The sequence below is a fragment of the Spermophilus citellus genome (assembly GCF_964194105.1).
Source record: "Spermophilus citellus genome assembly, chromosome: X".
NCBI classification, from domain to species: Eukaryota; Metazoa; Chordata; class Mammalia; order Rodentia; family Sciuridae; genus Spermophilus; species Spermophilus citellus.
This window is the reverse complement of record NC_138190.1, coordinates 94,591,088-94,608,826: the sequence shown is the minus strand read 5'-3', so window position 1 is coordinate 94,608,826 and position 17,739 is coordinate 94,591,088. Positions and strand designations below refer to the sequence as shown.

The 17,739-nt window shown below is 40.6% G+C and overlaps 1 protein-coding gene across 3 annotated transcripts in view; it reads left to right on the top strand.

The window, feature by feature from the left end:
• FAM133A (family with sequence similarity 133 member A) overlaps nt 1-17,338 on the top strand; it is a 73,120-nt gene extending 55,782 nt beyond the window's left edge. For all 3 annotated transcript variants that reach the window (XM_081278321.1, XM_081278322.1, XM_081278320.1), the window contains one exon: nt 14,825-17,338. In XM_081278321.1, coding sequence (XP_081134447.1) covers nt 14,925-15,668 — 744 coding nt within the window. In that variant the 5' untranslated portion in view covers nt 14,825-14,924 and the 3' untranslated portion in view covers nt 15,669-17,338. The remainder of the gene's footprint in view (nt 1-14,824) is intronic.
• The last annotated feature ends 401 nt before the right edge of the window (nt 17,339-17,739 follow it).

Below are 17,739 nucleotides of genomic sequence, written 5' to 3'. Positions count from 1 at the left end.
GAGGAATCTGAAGCTTCAGTGGAGACACCTGAGATTCAGAAGTGTGGGACATAGTCCTAGGAAAGCTGCAGGAATTGACCAGAGACAAGCGAACAGAAAGGCCACTTGGGCTGCAACCAATAAGGCCACAGGGTTGGATCTACACAAGCCCTTCAGAGAGAACATTAGGATGCAATGTGCTCCTGATGCTGGACACAGAACTACAGTACTTGTTTGCCCAGCTGGATTTCAGTCTTGCTTTGGTTCAATCCCTTCTTTCTTTGCCCCTATTTTTGTGAATGGAAATGTTCACTCTGTACTTTTATATACTGAACACTTGCAAATTACTTTTGATTTTTATAGGAGGTGAGAATGGGAGATTGCCCCGAGTCTCAGAGAAGTCATTGTACTTGAGCTTTTGGGCAATCCTGGAACTATTGAGATTATGGGGACTCCTGGATATATATACTGCATTGTTAGATGGTCATGGGCTTTGGGGGGCCAAGGATGAAATGTTATGGTTTGGATGTGAGGTGTCCCCCAAAAGCTCATGTGTGAGACAATGCAAGAAGGTTTAGAGAAATGTTTGGTTATGACAGCCTTAATCCAATCAGTGCATTCATCCATTGATGAGGAACAACTGAGTGGTAACTGAAGGTGGGTAGGGTGTGGCTGGAAGAGGTGTGTATTGGGGGCATGGTTTGGGGGTTTATATTTTGTATATGGTGATGAAAGTCTTTTTCTCTGCTTTCTGATCATCACGTGAGCTACTTCCTTCTGCTATACTCTTCCACCACATTGTTCTGCCTCACCTCAAGCCCTGAGGAATTGAGCCAACTGTCTGTGGACTGAGACCTCTCAAACCATGATCCCTCAAATAATCTTTTCCTCCTCTACAATTGTTCTGGTCAGATCTTTTATTTACAGTAGTAAAAATGCTGACTAAAACACTCCCCTCAACTGTGGTAGCTTCTCAGAGTATCATTTTGATGAGCAATGACCACTTATTTTTTAGCATGTTCTTAAATTTGAGTTTTACTGATGTGTTTATTATAGTTAGGCCTATATTTTAAGTTCTTAGGAAGAACACATAGGTAAAGTATCATTCTTATCACATATCTAGGATACGTACCACTAATGTGACTTATCAATAATATTGTTATCTAAGATAATATGTCTTTTTTTATTCACTGTAAGTTTACACCTCTTCCCTTTCCACAAAGTACTCTTTTGGGAGGAAGTCACTATGTGTAGGCTACACCTAAGAATGGGGAGTTATGTTCTAGTTACTGAATGGAATATTATCTACATATATTATTTGGAATTCCTCTGTACAGAAGACTAACCTTTTCATCTCATTAATTAATCCAGTCTTTTTTTATATCACTATGGATTTACCACTATTGACTTTATCTTTTGGGTAAATATTACTTTATTTTGTTGCTAAAATCGTTCTACCTTTGGCCATTGGGAGTTCTTTTAGTTGGCACCCTTTGACATATCATCATCATTTCTTTTTAAGCACTTCTTCATTTTCTGGCTCTCAAGAGATACTCCAGGATCATTTTGTGTATGTCCTACACTGACCCTAGAGTAAGCCATTTCTATGAAGATTTCTTGTTCCTTTTAGTGTAGAACAAATTTAGAAAAGAATACCAGGGCAGTGGAAGTGTTCATTGCTTTTTGGGTACTATTTCTTTAGTATGAAATGCTTTTAATTCAGTCGCAAATTAAGTTTGAACTAAATATCTGGGACTACAGATATGAATTATTTATAGATAGTATACAGGGAACACTTTGTTGACTAATATGAAATACCTAGGTGACATGACTGACTTGTTATCAACAGAAGTCATGTTGTGTTTATTTCTCAACTTGTAGGAATGGATCTTTGCTACATACAGTTTTTACATTGTTTGAAAAGACCAGAAGTATAATCTAAATAAAAGAGCAAAGGCTTTCAGAAGAACTAAATTCATAAGCTTTGTACATTTAGCATTGTCATAACTAAGAAGTTTTAAAAAAAGTAACAATGTTGTCTATAGCATCAGTGTCAAGGTTTAAGGAAATCTATAGAAAACCAATACATATATAAGTACCAAATTCAATTAAGAATTTGTCAAGAAGGTACTTATTTCATTAGTGCATTTGATATGTTTTCGACACTCACTGTCATCTTTCTTTTTCTCTTCCTTAACAACTGACTTTTCTCTAGAATATTGTTTTCAGAAATGGTGAGGCTTGGCTCTCTGCATGATATAACCAAAATTTCCTAGAGTCCTGGAAATCCCAATCCCTTTATTCAAGGGGTCATCTTACGTAAGCCAAAGCTAATTGAATACTAATTTCTTACCATCTGTGTGATAAGACTACCACTATAAAAATAAACCTTAAAAATAAAGTTTGTCCCAGATACTCTGCCCATTGTCCCAGCTTCTATTTAACAAAAATAAACTTTGTAGAAGTTCCTTACAAGATCCCCAAACCACAAAACTTGTTAAATCAATGTTGTTGAGTACTGAACTGTTGGAAGTCACTCTGGAAATACACGCCCTTAAGTCCTGAGCAAGAGATACTGAACAATTATTGTACCCTGAAATAACATGGGCTTGGATAATGAGATATGGCTCTAGGAGTAGGTGTTACTACTCCTAGAGCCATATCTCAACCGGTGGGGTTGAGTTATACTCATCTATTCCTTTGTAATTCTACCCCTTTGAACTTTTGGGGATAGAATGTTCCATGGAACCTTCCCATGTGTGTCTTATATATAAAAATAAAGAATTCCAGAGGTTCTCTCTCTTTCCAGGAACACCTAAGGTCACAGAGCCATCCCCGGATTTTGAAAAGGTACTTCTGTGTGTTTGCGTGATTTCTTCACTATTTTCTTAAGTTATTGGAATGGTCAGATTTGTGAACCCAGCTTAGGTCACCAGTTAGGATAGATGGCAATAAATGGAGGCCCCACTGGGATTTTTTTAAGGTAGTTGATAAAATGTATACATTTAAAAGTATAGCCCTCGCTCATAAGCATGCTTTTATGATTTATTGTGAAACTAATGTGGATTTTTTTAATATTTTGAAATGTTTTAGATAAGAATTTTTAGATTTATATACTGGGAATTAATATTTAGAGAATGAAGAAAGAGAGGATAAAATTGTTTTCACTATGGGATGTTAAATTTCCAGAAGTTTCCTGCTTCTAAAAAAGTCAGGTGTTTTTTTGTTTTAATTATTACTTTCTGGAATTGTTTGGGCAATTTAAATTGAGGTAGTGGATCTGGTGAGCCTCTCTCTACATCTTTACCAAGTATTCAAATTGGGTGAGCTATGGCCCAGCTGTTCTGGGGAGGATGCAGGGCACTGGCCACCGTTCCCTGTGGAGCCACTGGCTAGTTCTGCCCCTTTTAGGGTCTGGTCTAATCAAATGCAGGCTGTCCTGAGGCCCGCTGGCACCAGCATCTGCCACTGGGGTCCATTTTGGGGATTTAAAAATTTTATTTTTGTTTTTCGGGTGCCCACATGGTATGAGGAGGAGCTACAGTAGACAAGAATCACTCATAGCTATGTGCCTCCCCACCATTTGGAGAACATTAACATTGGCACAATTCACAGAGGTTGGAGTCCAATTGCTGCCCCCAGGGACTCTGCAGCCCCAAAGGGATTGGCAGGATACCTGTGTGTGATAGCAAGCAGATTTGCAATGGAGAGGTACAAGCAGAGGAGCCAATGCTGAGAGCCCAATGCAATGCCACAGGGAGCGACGTGATGCTGACGTAGCCACAACAATGCTTCATAGAGACAAGGATGCCACTACTGGTGCCCAGGCCTCCGGGGGCCCAGGGCTCACAGAGCAGGCAGTAACAAGGCACAGGATGGTGGCCTACAGAAACACAATCAGGGCCGCCATCCAGCCCACCATCAATTTGGAGTTCTGGCGGTACATCCCCAAGAGCCCCTATGTGGGGCTTGTTGGGTGAGTGGGAGATTCCCCCTTCTCGTGAGAACATCATGGAATCCCTTACCCCTCCCCCTCCTCTCTGATTGGCACCAAATTCAAAGGTTTTCTTGACCAATCGCCATGGGACACAGTGTCTGCTCACCGTTCCTGAGTCACCCAGCCAATCAGCACATGCTATGTCACCTATGTAACCCTTCTTAAGCCCAAGCTTGCAAGCTCTCTGTCTCTCTGTCTGCCCTCCTCCTCTCCTCTCTCTGTGCCCCTCTTTTGGTCAGCCCCCCAGTAAAATCTCTTGGTTGAATCTCCTTTCATTGGTGCTCTGACACGGATGGGACTCCCCTGCTTTTAAACAGGATCCCCATCCCACTGGAGATCACCACCTGGACGGAGACCAACCTGCGCCCATCTTCTTGATCACCTACTTCGCATCCAACATCAGTCTACAAATTGGTGAGTCCCCCTCTCAGGACTCCTAAACCCACCAAGGAACAGTAACAGGTAACAGGGAACTGGCCATTGATTGTCTGGCAGCCCCTGTGGTGTCTCACGGGAAGGAATACACCTCATCCAGACCTTCACCATCGCAGTGGTCCTCTTGGAGTCTTCCCCTCCCAACAGGCCTCGGCTGGCTTGAGAACTGGCAACCCCCACCCCTTCCTCGAGCATGGGTCTCCTCTTTCCCCCTCTCCATCGGAAACCCTGGTGCCAGGTGACCCATAGCTCCCAGGGCCCTCCAGGAGAGCACCTCACCAGAGGATTTTCAGTGACGACTATATTCTCAGCCTGAGGTCTCCTTCTGATATTCGGCTCCAGCGGGATGCCTCTCCAGTCAACATATCATACCCTTCCTCACAGCCCCAAGGGGGGGTGCTCCTCTCTGCCGGCCAACTCCCCTCTCAATGCCTCCTCAACAATTTGGACCCCCTCGGCCTAACCACGGAGATCAATCCCAAGAAACTGATAAAATTCTCTACTCAGGATTGGCCCAATTATCCTTTAGATAACCAAAACCACTGGCCTCCTTATGGGTCTTTAGACCCCGCCATTTTGTGGGATCTCTACAATTATTGTGGAAAAAAATGGGCAGAGATTTTATATACTCAGGCTTTCTTCCTCCTTTGCTCGAGTCTGACATTCTATACCTTTTGCAACCCAAAACATGTTCTCTTGGCTTATAAATCCTCCTCTCTTTCTGCCTCCTCATCCAGGGATTTCAATCCAGCCAACAAGCCACCACCTCATCCTCGCACAAAATCCTCCCCCTACTCTCCTCTTCCCCAGCCAGTCCCAGCCCCTGCCCCTCTGGCTCCTCCTTCAGTCCTCCCTTCACCCATTCAGGGCACAGTCTTTCCCGCCACACCCTACCTCAATTATGGCTCCTTTGAGAGAGGTTGCTGGGGCAGAAGGGAAGGGATTGTTAGGGTCCTCGTGCCCTTCTCCATGGCAGACCTTTCACAATTGAAAAACGCTTGGTTCCTACACCACCAACTCTGCCTCATACACAAAGGAGTTTCAGTACTTACTCCAAGCCCATAGTCTCACTTTTCATGACATTTACATGATCCTGGCCAATACCCTTCTCCCAGAGGAAGCAGGCTGTTCTGGGAACAAACCTGTAATTATGCTGATGAGGTCCATCAAACCATCCAGGCCCACCCTCTAGGCCCCCAGGCAGTTCCTGATCAAGACCCTAATTGGGACCACAATACTGCCAAAGGATTAGGCCTGAGGGACCAACTTTCCACCTGCCTAGTTGGCAGACTCAGAAAGGCAGCTCAGAAGGCAGTAAATTTTGAAAAACTCCAAGAAATCATTCTGGATAAAAAAGAGAACCCTTCCACCTTCCTAGATAAACTGACTAAGGCTCTCCAGAAACAAACTAATTTAGACCCTGAGACCCTCGATAGGAGACAGCTCCTAATAACCTACTTCTTCTCCCAGAGCTACCCTGACATTCCGGGGAAACTTACAAAACTGGAACAGGGACCCTTGACCCCTCAGACTTAAGTCCTGGCCACAGCCTTTAAGGTGAACCACAACTGGGATGAGAAGGCCAGAAAACAAAAAAAAAGCCAGATGCTGGCACAGGCTCTATGGGGACCTACCCCATGGGCCCCTTCGTTTCCAGCCAAATGCCCACCACCAAAGATGGATCCTGGGCCCTGTATTAAGTGTGGGACAGAGGTACACTGGGCATGAGTGTGCCAGAATCCCACGCCACCCATGTGTCCAGGCCCTAAATGCCAATTAAGGGGTCACTGGGCCATGGATTGCCCCGGCCCCTGAAGGGAAGCCGGTTCTTCCCCAAGCCCAGAACTGGATCTTTTGGGGATGGCAACAGATGACTGAAAGGGCCTTGGGACGGACTCCCTCCCTGATAACCACCATCACCTTTCAGGAGCCCAGGGTCACTATTATGGTGGATGGACGTCCAATTAACTTCCTTTTAGACACAGGGGCTACTTATTCAGTTTTGAGGGAGTTTTGGGGACCCACTATTCCATCCTGTTCCCCCATTGTCGGGGTAGGGGGACAAATAATTCTTCCCCTTAAAACCACCATGCTTTCTTGTAGGTTTGACCACTATTCTTTCTCCCACCAGTTTTTTGGTAATGCCCCAATGCCCCATTCCCCTATTGGGAAGGGATATCTGAGCCAAATTCCATGCCTCCATCACATTCCATCCCAGCCTTTTTTTTATCCTCATCCTTGGAGAAGCAACCCACATGTCCACAGGCTTCCCTCCTTCTCTCCCTCCGGAGATAAACGCTCAAGTTTGGGACACTTCCACCCCCTCTCTGGCTCACTGTGTCCCTGTCAGAATTCATCTTAAGGACCCTCAGCATTTTCCTTGTCAACCTCAATACTCTCTTCCAACTAGCAGTCTTCAGGGCCTACAGCCCATTATTAAGGACCTATGGTGCAAGGGCTTAATAAGACCTACCCACTCCCCCTTTCAACATTCCCATTTTGGCCATAAAGAAACCTAATGGACAGTACCACCTTGTACAAGACCTACGAATCATTAATGAGGCACTTATTCCCAGCCACCCGGTGGTTCCCAACCCTTACTCTTCTTTCTCATATTCCCCCTTCGACCACTCACTTTACTGTCTTGGATCTTAAAGATGCCTTATTTACAGTGCCCTCCATCCTGACTCTTATTACCCCTTTGCTTCACATGGGAAGACCCTACATCCTTTAGGTCTCAACAGTTGACATGGACAGTCCTACCCCAAGGCTTCAGAGACAAGCCTTGACACAGGATCTAACTGCTTATGAGTTGGGGGATAGCACTCTCTTACAGTTGGATAGAAGCCTTCCTTACCTCATGGTAAACTGCTGACACCATTGCCTCTATCCTCATTGAGCAGATCATTCCCAGGTTTGGACTTCCGGCCTCCATCCAGTCAGACAACAGTCCAGCCTTTATTTCTCAGGTTGTTCAACTAGACTCCAAAGGCCTCAATATCACTTGGAGGCTCCACATCCCCCACCTACCCCAATCCTTGGGTAAGGTTGAGAGGGCTAATGGCATTCTCAAGGATCATCTCACTAAACATGCCATTGAACTCAGGCTGTTCTGGTAGCCCCTAGAGCCATAGCCCCTTTGAGCTACTCCATGGGCACCCTGTCTTAATCAACCAAAGCTTTCCAGTTACTACTCCTCCATTTGTGTCCTACCTGCCCCATCTCACACGTCTACACAAACTCCTAAGAGAACACACAGACAGGTGTCTTCCTGCACCATCCATTACCTCTGGCCCAACACAACCAGTAACTGATGCCATCTCACTTACTCAAGGTTTCTCACCAACCCTCTCCTCCTTGTATTAATCATTAATCTCTCTCAAGCTTCTATCCCAACCCACAAATGGCACTTCTACATCTAAGTGACATGGCAGCAGGATGGTACCACCAGCTCTAAGTTCATGGGTCAAGGTGATTGCCCTTCCACTGGCTGCAATCGGGCAGTCATCCCTAACATAACTAGACTCAACCAGGCCACCTCGTCCCACCTGTGTGCAGCAATGCAGTGCTTCATAACAGACCCAACTGAGGAATCCTGTAAGTGCTGGCCTGATACTTATGGTGGGCACCCTTATAATTCATGCAAGAAATGCTTCCTAGAAAAAACTCCAACAAAGCTGACCCTTTCTCATGGATGGCGCTAATACATCAGGGCCTTCAGCTTCTCAATTTATCCAAAGTTAATAACATTTCAGACTGTTTCCTCTGCACAAGTTTGGATCCTACTCTGTTAACTGCAATTCCCATTGAGGAAGTACTTCTTTTTTGTAACTCATCAGGAAATTTCCCTTGCTGCTACACTGCCTCTGGTTCAGCACCCTGTGACCAGATCATTCAAATTTCTTCCCCAACCTTTGCTCCGCCAGGGTTCTTTTTCTGGTGCAATGGTACCTAACAAAAATCTAACCTTCAACATGCCCTTTGCTTTTTGTGTTCCTTCCACTTTGCTTCCTCAATTAACTCTGTACAGTGAGGCTGAAATAACATGGCTTGTTACTACCTCCCTTTCCAGGACAAGAAGGGCTGTCTTTCTATCCTTTAAAGCTCCACATCTCATGCCTAAGGGTTCCTTCCCCCTTCCCAAGGAGGACCTTACTCAACCCGAGAAACCCTCACAACAACATGCCTCACTCTAGTTCCACCCTTCTCTTTGCCACCCTCCTGGTATCCACTTCCCTCACACCTACTTCGTCTGCTTCGTCAGACATCCCAGATTGCCCCAATAACGGGGATTTTCTTGTTTTGTACCTTTCTACCATATATCATAAATTCCTGCAGAATCAAACAGGCAAAATATCTAATCAGACCTTTAACAAACTTCTCCTCAGGGATTTCCAGCTACTTGCTACTTTGGAGGACACCTGTCCCTTATGTGAAGGCCTCACCAACAGCTGACAGAACTTCACCATCGTGGATATGGAGCTACAAAATGGAAACATGACTGCGGGAACTTCACTAGCCTGTCACCCAGGGTTTCTAGGCCCATTCACTTTCATGTGCCTTCTCCTGACCGCTGGTCTTTTCTTAGCCAGTCCCTCTCACTGGGCCTCCAGCCAGAAGCTAATGTGCTGTCTCCTCTTCCCTCTTCTTCTCCTTGCCTTCGGGTATTTTTGGTGTTCTTAGGCTCATTAAGTGGCACACCTGGTTCGCGGAGTTCGCGGAGGCCCTCCGACAGGACAGCTGGCTGACTCCCCCCTTTTCAGGGACAAGGATTGGATCGAGACTATCCAAGACCTATGGCTTCGAGGAACTTTCATTGATTTTGGCCCCAAGGAAATTCACATCTTCAGTGCCCTGGCCTTTACAGCTATGCTTCTCTTGTCCCTGCACCCTGACCATCCCTCCGTTCCTTCACACCCGTCACATCCCTCTCCAGCAGGAAGTAGACAAACAATCTCATTGCCCTGCTCCCAACACAAAAACAAAAAGGGAGGAATGTTGGGTGTTTGGGAGACTCCCCCTTCTCACAAGAACATCATGGAATCCCTTACCCCTCCTCCTCCTCTCTGAAGGTACCAAATACAAAGGTTTTCTTGACCAATTGCCATGGGATGCCGTGTCTGCTCATGTTCCTGAGTCACCCCACCAATCAGCACCTGACACATCGCCTATGTAACCCTTCTTAAGCCCAAGCTTGCAAGCTCTCTCTCTCTCTGCCCTCCTTCTCTCCTCTCTCTCTCTGCCCTATGCCCCTCCTTTGGGCAGCCCCCCAATAAAGTCTCTTGGTTGAATCTCCATCTCAGTTGAGTCACTCACCTTTCAGGGCTGGCCCAGAGGGATTCCAAGCTGTAAAACACAAATAGATCAGGCAAAATCCAAACCTGGGGAAGTTTTGGGAGCAACACGTGGCTTTCCAATGGAGTTGCTGGCAGAGAAGGGACAAGTTGCTGGTTTGTGACCCCACTTTAGACAGCCCAGCAGGCAGCTGTACGGCCCCAGGGCAACTGACAAAATGCCTATGTATGTGATGTGGTCAGCAGAGAAAGCCCAGGCTGGGAAAGTCGGTCAGATTCCATGGAGTGAGACCAACTGGAAAACTCTGGTTCTTGGCTTTCACTGCTTTCCCCCAGGGTGCAGCCATGATGCACCTTCTCCCTGGGTCCAAGCCCTGCTCCAGTGGGATGGACACAAGCGAGGGGCATAGGTTCAAACCATGGCTGAAGGCTGGATCAGCCCTGGGCCAGGAACTTTCACAATGGCAATCAAATGTGGCCACGGGACAGGCAAAAACAAAGACAACCAACTTCTTTGATATAATGAGAGCAACTAAGAACAGCTGGGAGGAAGACCAGGAAGAAAAGATTAACATTAAACAGAGACATGAGGTGGGAGGGAAAGTAGAGAAAAGGGAACTTGCATGGAAATGGAGGGCGACCCTCATTGTTATACAAAATTACATATATGAGGTTGTGAGGGGAATGGGAAAATAAGGAGAGAAATGAAATACAGTAGATGGGGTAGAGAGAGAAGATGGGAGGGGAGGAGAGGGGGGATAGTAGAGGATAGGAAAGGTAGCAGAATACAACAGTCACTAGTATGGCAGTATGTAAAAATGTGGATGTGTAACCGATGTGATTCTGCAATCTGTATACAGGGTAAAAACGGGAGTTCATAACCCACTTGAATCTAATGTAGGAAATATGATATGTCAAGAGCTTTGTAATGTTTTGAACAACCAATTAAAAAAATAAATAATAAAAACTAAAACATTTAAAAATTGATGCATTAAAATAGAGAACAGCAGAGAAAATGAAAACAAAAGAGCAAAGTTACAAGTATAAATACTTTAGCTGTGGGGATTATTTGACACACACACACACACGCACACACACACACACACACACACAAAACAAGAACTAAAAGAAAAGTAAAATAAAATAAAGAACAATTTTTTTCCATAACTTTGCATCCATCATTATGGTTACCTTCACTTTATTTTCCTTCTTTTTGAGTCTATGTACTCTAGATCTCTATCTTATCACCTCAAGTTCGTTATTCTTTAACTCATTGTTATCTGCTCTCACTACTTATTTGGAATCTCATTATCAAAGATGACTTACTAATGGCTTCTTAGTAGCTAAATGTAATGGATTTTTTTCAGATTATATTTTAATTGATCTATATTCTGCATTTAATATTGTTGTCTAGGGCATTCTTTCTTTTTCTTTCCTGGATTTTTAAAGATGTTATGGTTTAGATATGAAATGTCCCCAAATAACTCAAATGTGATATAACGCAACAAAGTTTATAGGTAAGATGATTGGGTTAGGTGATCCTTAACTTAATCAGTGCATTAACCCACTTGAATGGATTAACTGTGTGGTAACTGTAGGAAGGTAGCGTGTGTCTGCAGGAGATAGGTCACTGAGTATGTTCCATTGGGGTTCACATTTTGTCCCAGGTGAGCTTACTGATTGCCATGACCTATTTTATTCCTCCACATCCTTCTATGTTGATGAAGTGATGCCTCACTTCAAGCCCAAAGCTATAGGGTTTGTCACTCATGGACTGAGGCCTCTAAAACCATGAGCCAAATAAACTTTTCCTCCTCTAATTATTCTTTTCAGGTTTTTTTTTTTTGTCACTGTGGTAAAAAAAAAACTGACTCAAACAAAAGGTAAAGATAATATCTGCTCTTAATAAAACATGTAAGCATCACAGAGCCATGAAGATTAATTGCAATTGCTTTGAAACTTCATTTTCCCTGTGTTTCTGTGGCTCTTATTTTGTTTTCTGATGCTGATCTAGTTTTTATATAGTCTGGATAATTTTCTAATGTGGTCTTTTTTAAAAAATTTTTTTATTGTTGGTGGTTCAAAACATTACATAGTTTTGGTCATACCATATTTCACACATTTGATTCAAGTGGGTTATGAACTCCCATTTTTACCCCGTGGTCTTTATGAGCTTTCCTTTCCCTGTTAATATATTGTTTGTCAGATACAAGGCTTAAACTTTTCTTTTTTAGTTGAATTCCTCCTTCAAGATGAGGAATGACTTCCACCTTCACTCCATGACTGCTGTTCTTATATCTTTAACACAGATTACTTTATGGAGTACCAGCACTCATACATTGAATTTCTTACATACAGATTAATTCAGATGTCTCAAAGGTACTTCCAACTTTGAGACAAAAATGGGCATTGCGTTTATCTAGTGTCTCAAGTCAGAACCTTTACCTAGATTCCTTTTTCTCTCTCATCCTTTGTATCCAGTTGGTCACTAATTTCATAGAATAGGTTTATCTCTCATATATTTTCTTATCTTTTTATTCAAATTATTGTTTTAATTTAGACATTTTCATTTTTATTTACATAAATACTTAGATGGTCTCATTGCCTCAAGTGTTACCTGTCTCCAATCCATTTTTCAATTTACAATAATTGTTTCTTAAACAAAGTTTATAAAGTTAACTCAAAGATGACTTTATCACTTTCCTGCTTAAAATAGTCAATATATCACCATTAGCTTCACTGTAAGTCCCTCAGGATAAATTCCAGAGTCCTTAGCATAGTAACCAAGGCCTTTGTGAACTGGCCTTTGCCTACCTTTCTAAATGATATCAGGATTAGGTCCCAAGGAACTGAAATTAAAATGGACAATGCTATTTTAAGTGTCAAGTAGCAGAAAGAACCTGAAGTTGAGTATAAACTAAACTCCTTAAGGGCTTCTGATGTTGGTCAAGGCCAGGATACCATAGTATTTGACAGGTCTTTAGGAGAGGGCTAAGAATGAAAATGATAGAAAGATCTAAGAAGAACTGGACAGAACTGAAGGGGAAGGACAATAAGATGAAGAAAACAACAAATCCAATAGAGGAAACTATCACCAAATTGACTGAAATGTCTGTGGCACTGAGTTTATGAAGGGTACATGTATCAGGTTGACTTAAAGGGTTAGGGTCCTGATGGGGACTGACAGAAAAATCTTTGCTATATCTGACCATCTTTCTCTTTTAAAAAATACTTTGTTGGCTCCCTACCAACTGTGGGACAAATGACCCAAGAGACCCTCTATAATTAGACTTCTTCCTGTTTCTATAACCTTACCTCCTGTCCCTGTCCTTTTACATTTAGGCTCCATCAAAACAAATTACACGATGATCTTTCAAATCCTTATGTTTCACTATATATTGTTTTCTCTTCCTGAGATGTCTTTCAATTCTGTATTTCCTGGGTGAACTCCTCTTCATCCTTCAAAATCTTGTAAAGATACCACTAACTCCAGAGCCTCCCTCAGAATTTTCCTCTTTCCCAGATTACCCATCTATCCATTCCTTTTGTTTATTACTGAGCATATTTATTAAGTATCTAGAATGGGTCCCATTCCATTATATATTGGAAACACCATGATGAATAAGATAGGCCAAACATGGATTTTACCCTTCTTGGCCTTGCATGTATCAGTGCACATGTACAACCAAATAAATAAATAAAATGATTATCAAATTAATAAGTGTTGTGCATTAAAGAAACAAGGAGCTGGGATATAGAAAATGAGGATGGGGGTTGAGAGAGGGAACATACTTGAGTATAACATTAAGCTATATGAAATTGTTGCTGTTTGAACTGTTTGTGTCTTATAAAATAAGACAGTTTATAAAGTCTAATAGTTGTCCTTCCGAGGCATTGACATTTAAACTGAGAACTGAAACTAGGTGGAATTGACCATACTAGCTATACATAGAGATTGGCATGTTTCACGAACCAAGAGAAGACAGGAGGAAATATAATTGAGAAAAGTGAGTGACTAGATTAAAGTAAGTGAGAAAAGAAAGAAGACCATTTAAGACATTTATAGGAGCTTTATTTGATTCTCATTGAAATGCAGAGCCACTGGAGTATTTTTTGATCTTTCTAACTACAGTGTGGGACTGAAATGGAAATGGAAGGGAGTGAGGGTAGAATAGAGCTGCCAATTATGATTAATGTAAGGAGTCAATATAATGTGCCATATATGATGGGTCTTGAATTGGGTACCTTTGGTTTAAATCCTGAATTCATTATTTATTAGACCTTTATTTTATGGAAGATATGCTCAAATTCCCCAACCCTCAGTTTCTCTACCCATGAAATAGGAATAATAATAGAATTGACTTCATAGGTTTTAGAGTAGTGATTGAATGAGATAATCCATTGCAAAGCACTAAGCAGTCTCTGACACATAAATAATTTATACTAAAGAATAATAGTCCAGGGCTGGAGTTGTGTCTCAGTGGTAGAGCACTTGCCAGCACCACATATAAATAAATAAATAAATAAAATAAACATCCATTTATATTTACATAATGTCCAAGTGAGAGATGATAGTTGATGAAAATATATTTAGAGAGAAATAAAGGGATAAGAAAACTATCATAGAGGTTTAAACAGCAGGATTTAGTAATGGATTGGATGTGAGATTTGAGTGAGAAGGATTTGTTTGGTATTACTTTCAGGTTTCTCTCAAAACTTGTACCGTGGATTTTTCTGCAATTTCCTAAATTGGCGAAAGTCTACCTGATACATATTTTAACACTATAAATTTCACTCTACTTAGCATCTGAGGCAAGAATGAAAGAAAGGAAAAAGATAAGTGTCATACAATATAAAAGAAAATAGTTATTAAACATCTTAGATACTTGTCAGAACATTAAATTAAATTTATAAAACACTTTATGCTATATGCATACCATAGTGCCTGTAATTGCAAAAATCTTGAATGTGTATATAGTTTGTTCCCAGAACATAATATTTTGGTAATTTCTACTGTACTACATAGTATATGTGATAAGCAGTGAAGAATAAAGTTTATGTGTTTATTTTGTCTTATATTAAAGATGTTTTGTAATCATTCTGTGTGCTTCTTTTACAGAATGGAACATGCTTGGTATACTGGCAGATGAAGAATTTAAGGAGAGTGTCTATCTTATTCTCCTTGGTAACTGAATTTACTCTGAGAACGTTAAGGCACCATGGGAAAGCGGGATAACCGGGTGGCCTACATGAATCCTATAGCAATGGCCAGATGGAGGGGCCCAACTCAATCTGCAGGCCCAACAATACAAGATTATCTGAATCGACCAAGGCCCACCTGGGAAGAAGTGAAGAAACAATTAGAAAATAAAAAGAAAGGCTCCAAGGCCTTAGCTGAATTTGAAGAAAAAATGAATGAAAGTTGGAAGAAAGAGCTTGAAAAAAGCAGAGAGAAATTATTAAGTGGAAGTGAGAGTTCAACCAAAAAGAGAGAAAAAAAGAAAAAGAAAAAGAAGAAATCTTGTCAGTTGTCATCATCTTCATCAAGCGCTGATTCTTCAAGCAGTTCTTCAGATTCAGAAAATGAAGAAAAGAAACCAGGAAAAAAGAGAAAGAAAAAGAAGAACCGCTCACACAAATCATCAGAATGCTCAACGTCTGCACCAGAATCAGAGAGCAAGGAATCTGTAAAAAAGAAAAAGAAGTCAAAGGTAGAAATAAGGAAAGAAAAGTGTATTAGAAGTCTCAGCAAAAAGAGAAAGAAAACTTATCCTGAGGATAAACCATCTTCACCTGAGTCTTCATCAGAATCAGATCATGAAGAGGAAGTACAAGCAAAAAAGAAGAGAAAGTGTGAAGAGAAAGAAAAAGCAATGGAAAAAGTAAAGAAGAAAAAGAAACAACATAAGAAACATAGTAAAAAGAAAAAAAAGAAGTCTGGTTCAAGTCACAAGTCAGGATAACATCAAGGAAAAAAAGCAAGCATTCATTCATATTTTTAAAAAATAGCAAAGTCTGAAGGAAACTTCAACTGTGAAAGTTAGGGCATATTTACCAAAATGCATGAGTTTCCCTGTGTTAGTAGAGTTATTCTTGGACTTTGAGTTGCCATTCAAATGCCACTGTGCCGGAAAGGGCCATACTTGTTTCCTGCAGCTTAAATATTTTGTTTTGTTTGTCTTTCATCCTGGTGGTTATTCCTCTGGGAGCTAAAACTCTGTTGTCATATTAATGGTTATAATTAGAATTAAAGTAAAATATTTTAGATAATGAATAATCCTGACCAAAAAAGCATATCTAAGGTCAAATATATCTGATTTATACACATCTTTAAAATATAAGTAGAAACATCATAACAATATAGTTAACATTTTTGAAACAAGGACTTAATATTGATGTCTCAAAATCCTTATTTTGTAGATGTTTAGTTTATTTTACTGTTTATTCTTCAGTAAATTTTTCTTTACAGGGAGAAAGGGCTTGCAGCGAGCAATGGGGGAGAGTGTTTGCTACTCTGGCTAGCTGAATAGTGTGCCTTTGATCCTTAACATCCTATTTTTGCCAGTGCAGCAGCCATTTTTTCTTACTTAAAGAAATTCTGGGATGTTCTTGTATGCTGCTTCAGGTTAACAAAACAGACAGCAGGTTACAGCATAAGTAAACCCCCAAGACTATGACATTTACCTCTTTAGCATTAGAATATTACATAGATTGAATTAACTTTGATACCTACCAGAAGGGAATCATTTTAAACAGTTCCTGGTATTTTTTGATTAATAAAATTCTGAATTTTTTTGCATATTTTATACAGTTAAGTTTTAATTATCCAGTGATATTCTTTATAACTAATGATTCTTTTTAAATATGATTTATGCTTAGGGTATGAAATTAAAGTTTGTAGTTTCTTAATCTTGGTATATTAATTTCATTACTCTGTGTTTAATTGCACACTTGCCAAAACATTTAATATGTAAAAAGAAGGTTTTTAAAACATATTTAATGCCTTCATATTGAAGCTGGTTTACTATAAGCAAGTTGAGTGCCAGACCTCTAGTACGCTGTGTATCTTGTTACATAAAACTACTGCCAAAATCTTAGTAAGTATGATGTTTAAAAATTTTTTGTCTTAAGCATTTATATTGAATTAAAATAGGAGTTAAATTCATGTGATAATGATATCCTTTATCTTCCTGTGCCCATATTTTACTAAGATTTGGTGCCTTGTGTCTGTTGCTGTTTCATGTTTACCACTAATGTTGAAAACCTATTTTTACTTTACATTTTTATATATCAGAGTAACATAAATTATACATTTATGTCTCAAAAATACCTATTACAGAGGATATACCAATTATAATGTCCTAGGTACAAAATATGTTGATATGATGAGAGGCTCAGTAGCTATTTTTCAATAGCTGATTTCATTTTGGCTTTCTTTAAATCACAAAATTATAAAGATAGAAAACATATAATTGATAAATAACATATTGGCTCTCAAAATTTTTGCAATAACATTACCAGAATCTGTCAGTAAGGTTGTTGGAGCATTATAGTAATGCCATGTTAGGTTACCTTCGAGCTTTGTAACTTTAGCTGTTTCTTAAAAATATATCTATATGTATATGCTGATAAAAACTATTACATTTAAGGGATATTTTGTATCCATATAGAGTTTTTCAAGATTATTATTCATTAAAATGTTTCTTAAAAGCTTATATTATTTGTAGAATATGGTGAAGACATCTGCAGTTCATCATTGTGTGTTCCTGTTCACTTTTCAGACCCTTGTAGTTAGGTGATGTCATTTGACTACTTCTAGCAGAGGGATTGAAAACAGAAGTGATGTATCATTTCCATACTGGAACAGTTAAAAGTCCTGCATGACCCTCTAGCTCTCTCTTTACCTGCCACCATAACCTGAAGGCAATGATACCTACCTTCAGATGGACAAAAGCTGTATCTTTATGTCCTTGTTTAGAAGCATCCTTCCCTGAAAAGCTGATGGATTTGCAGTGGACTTTTTTGAGAGTAAAA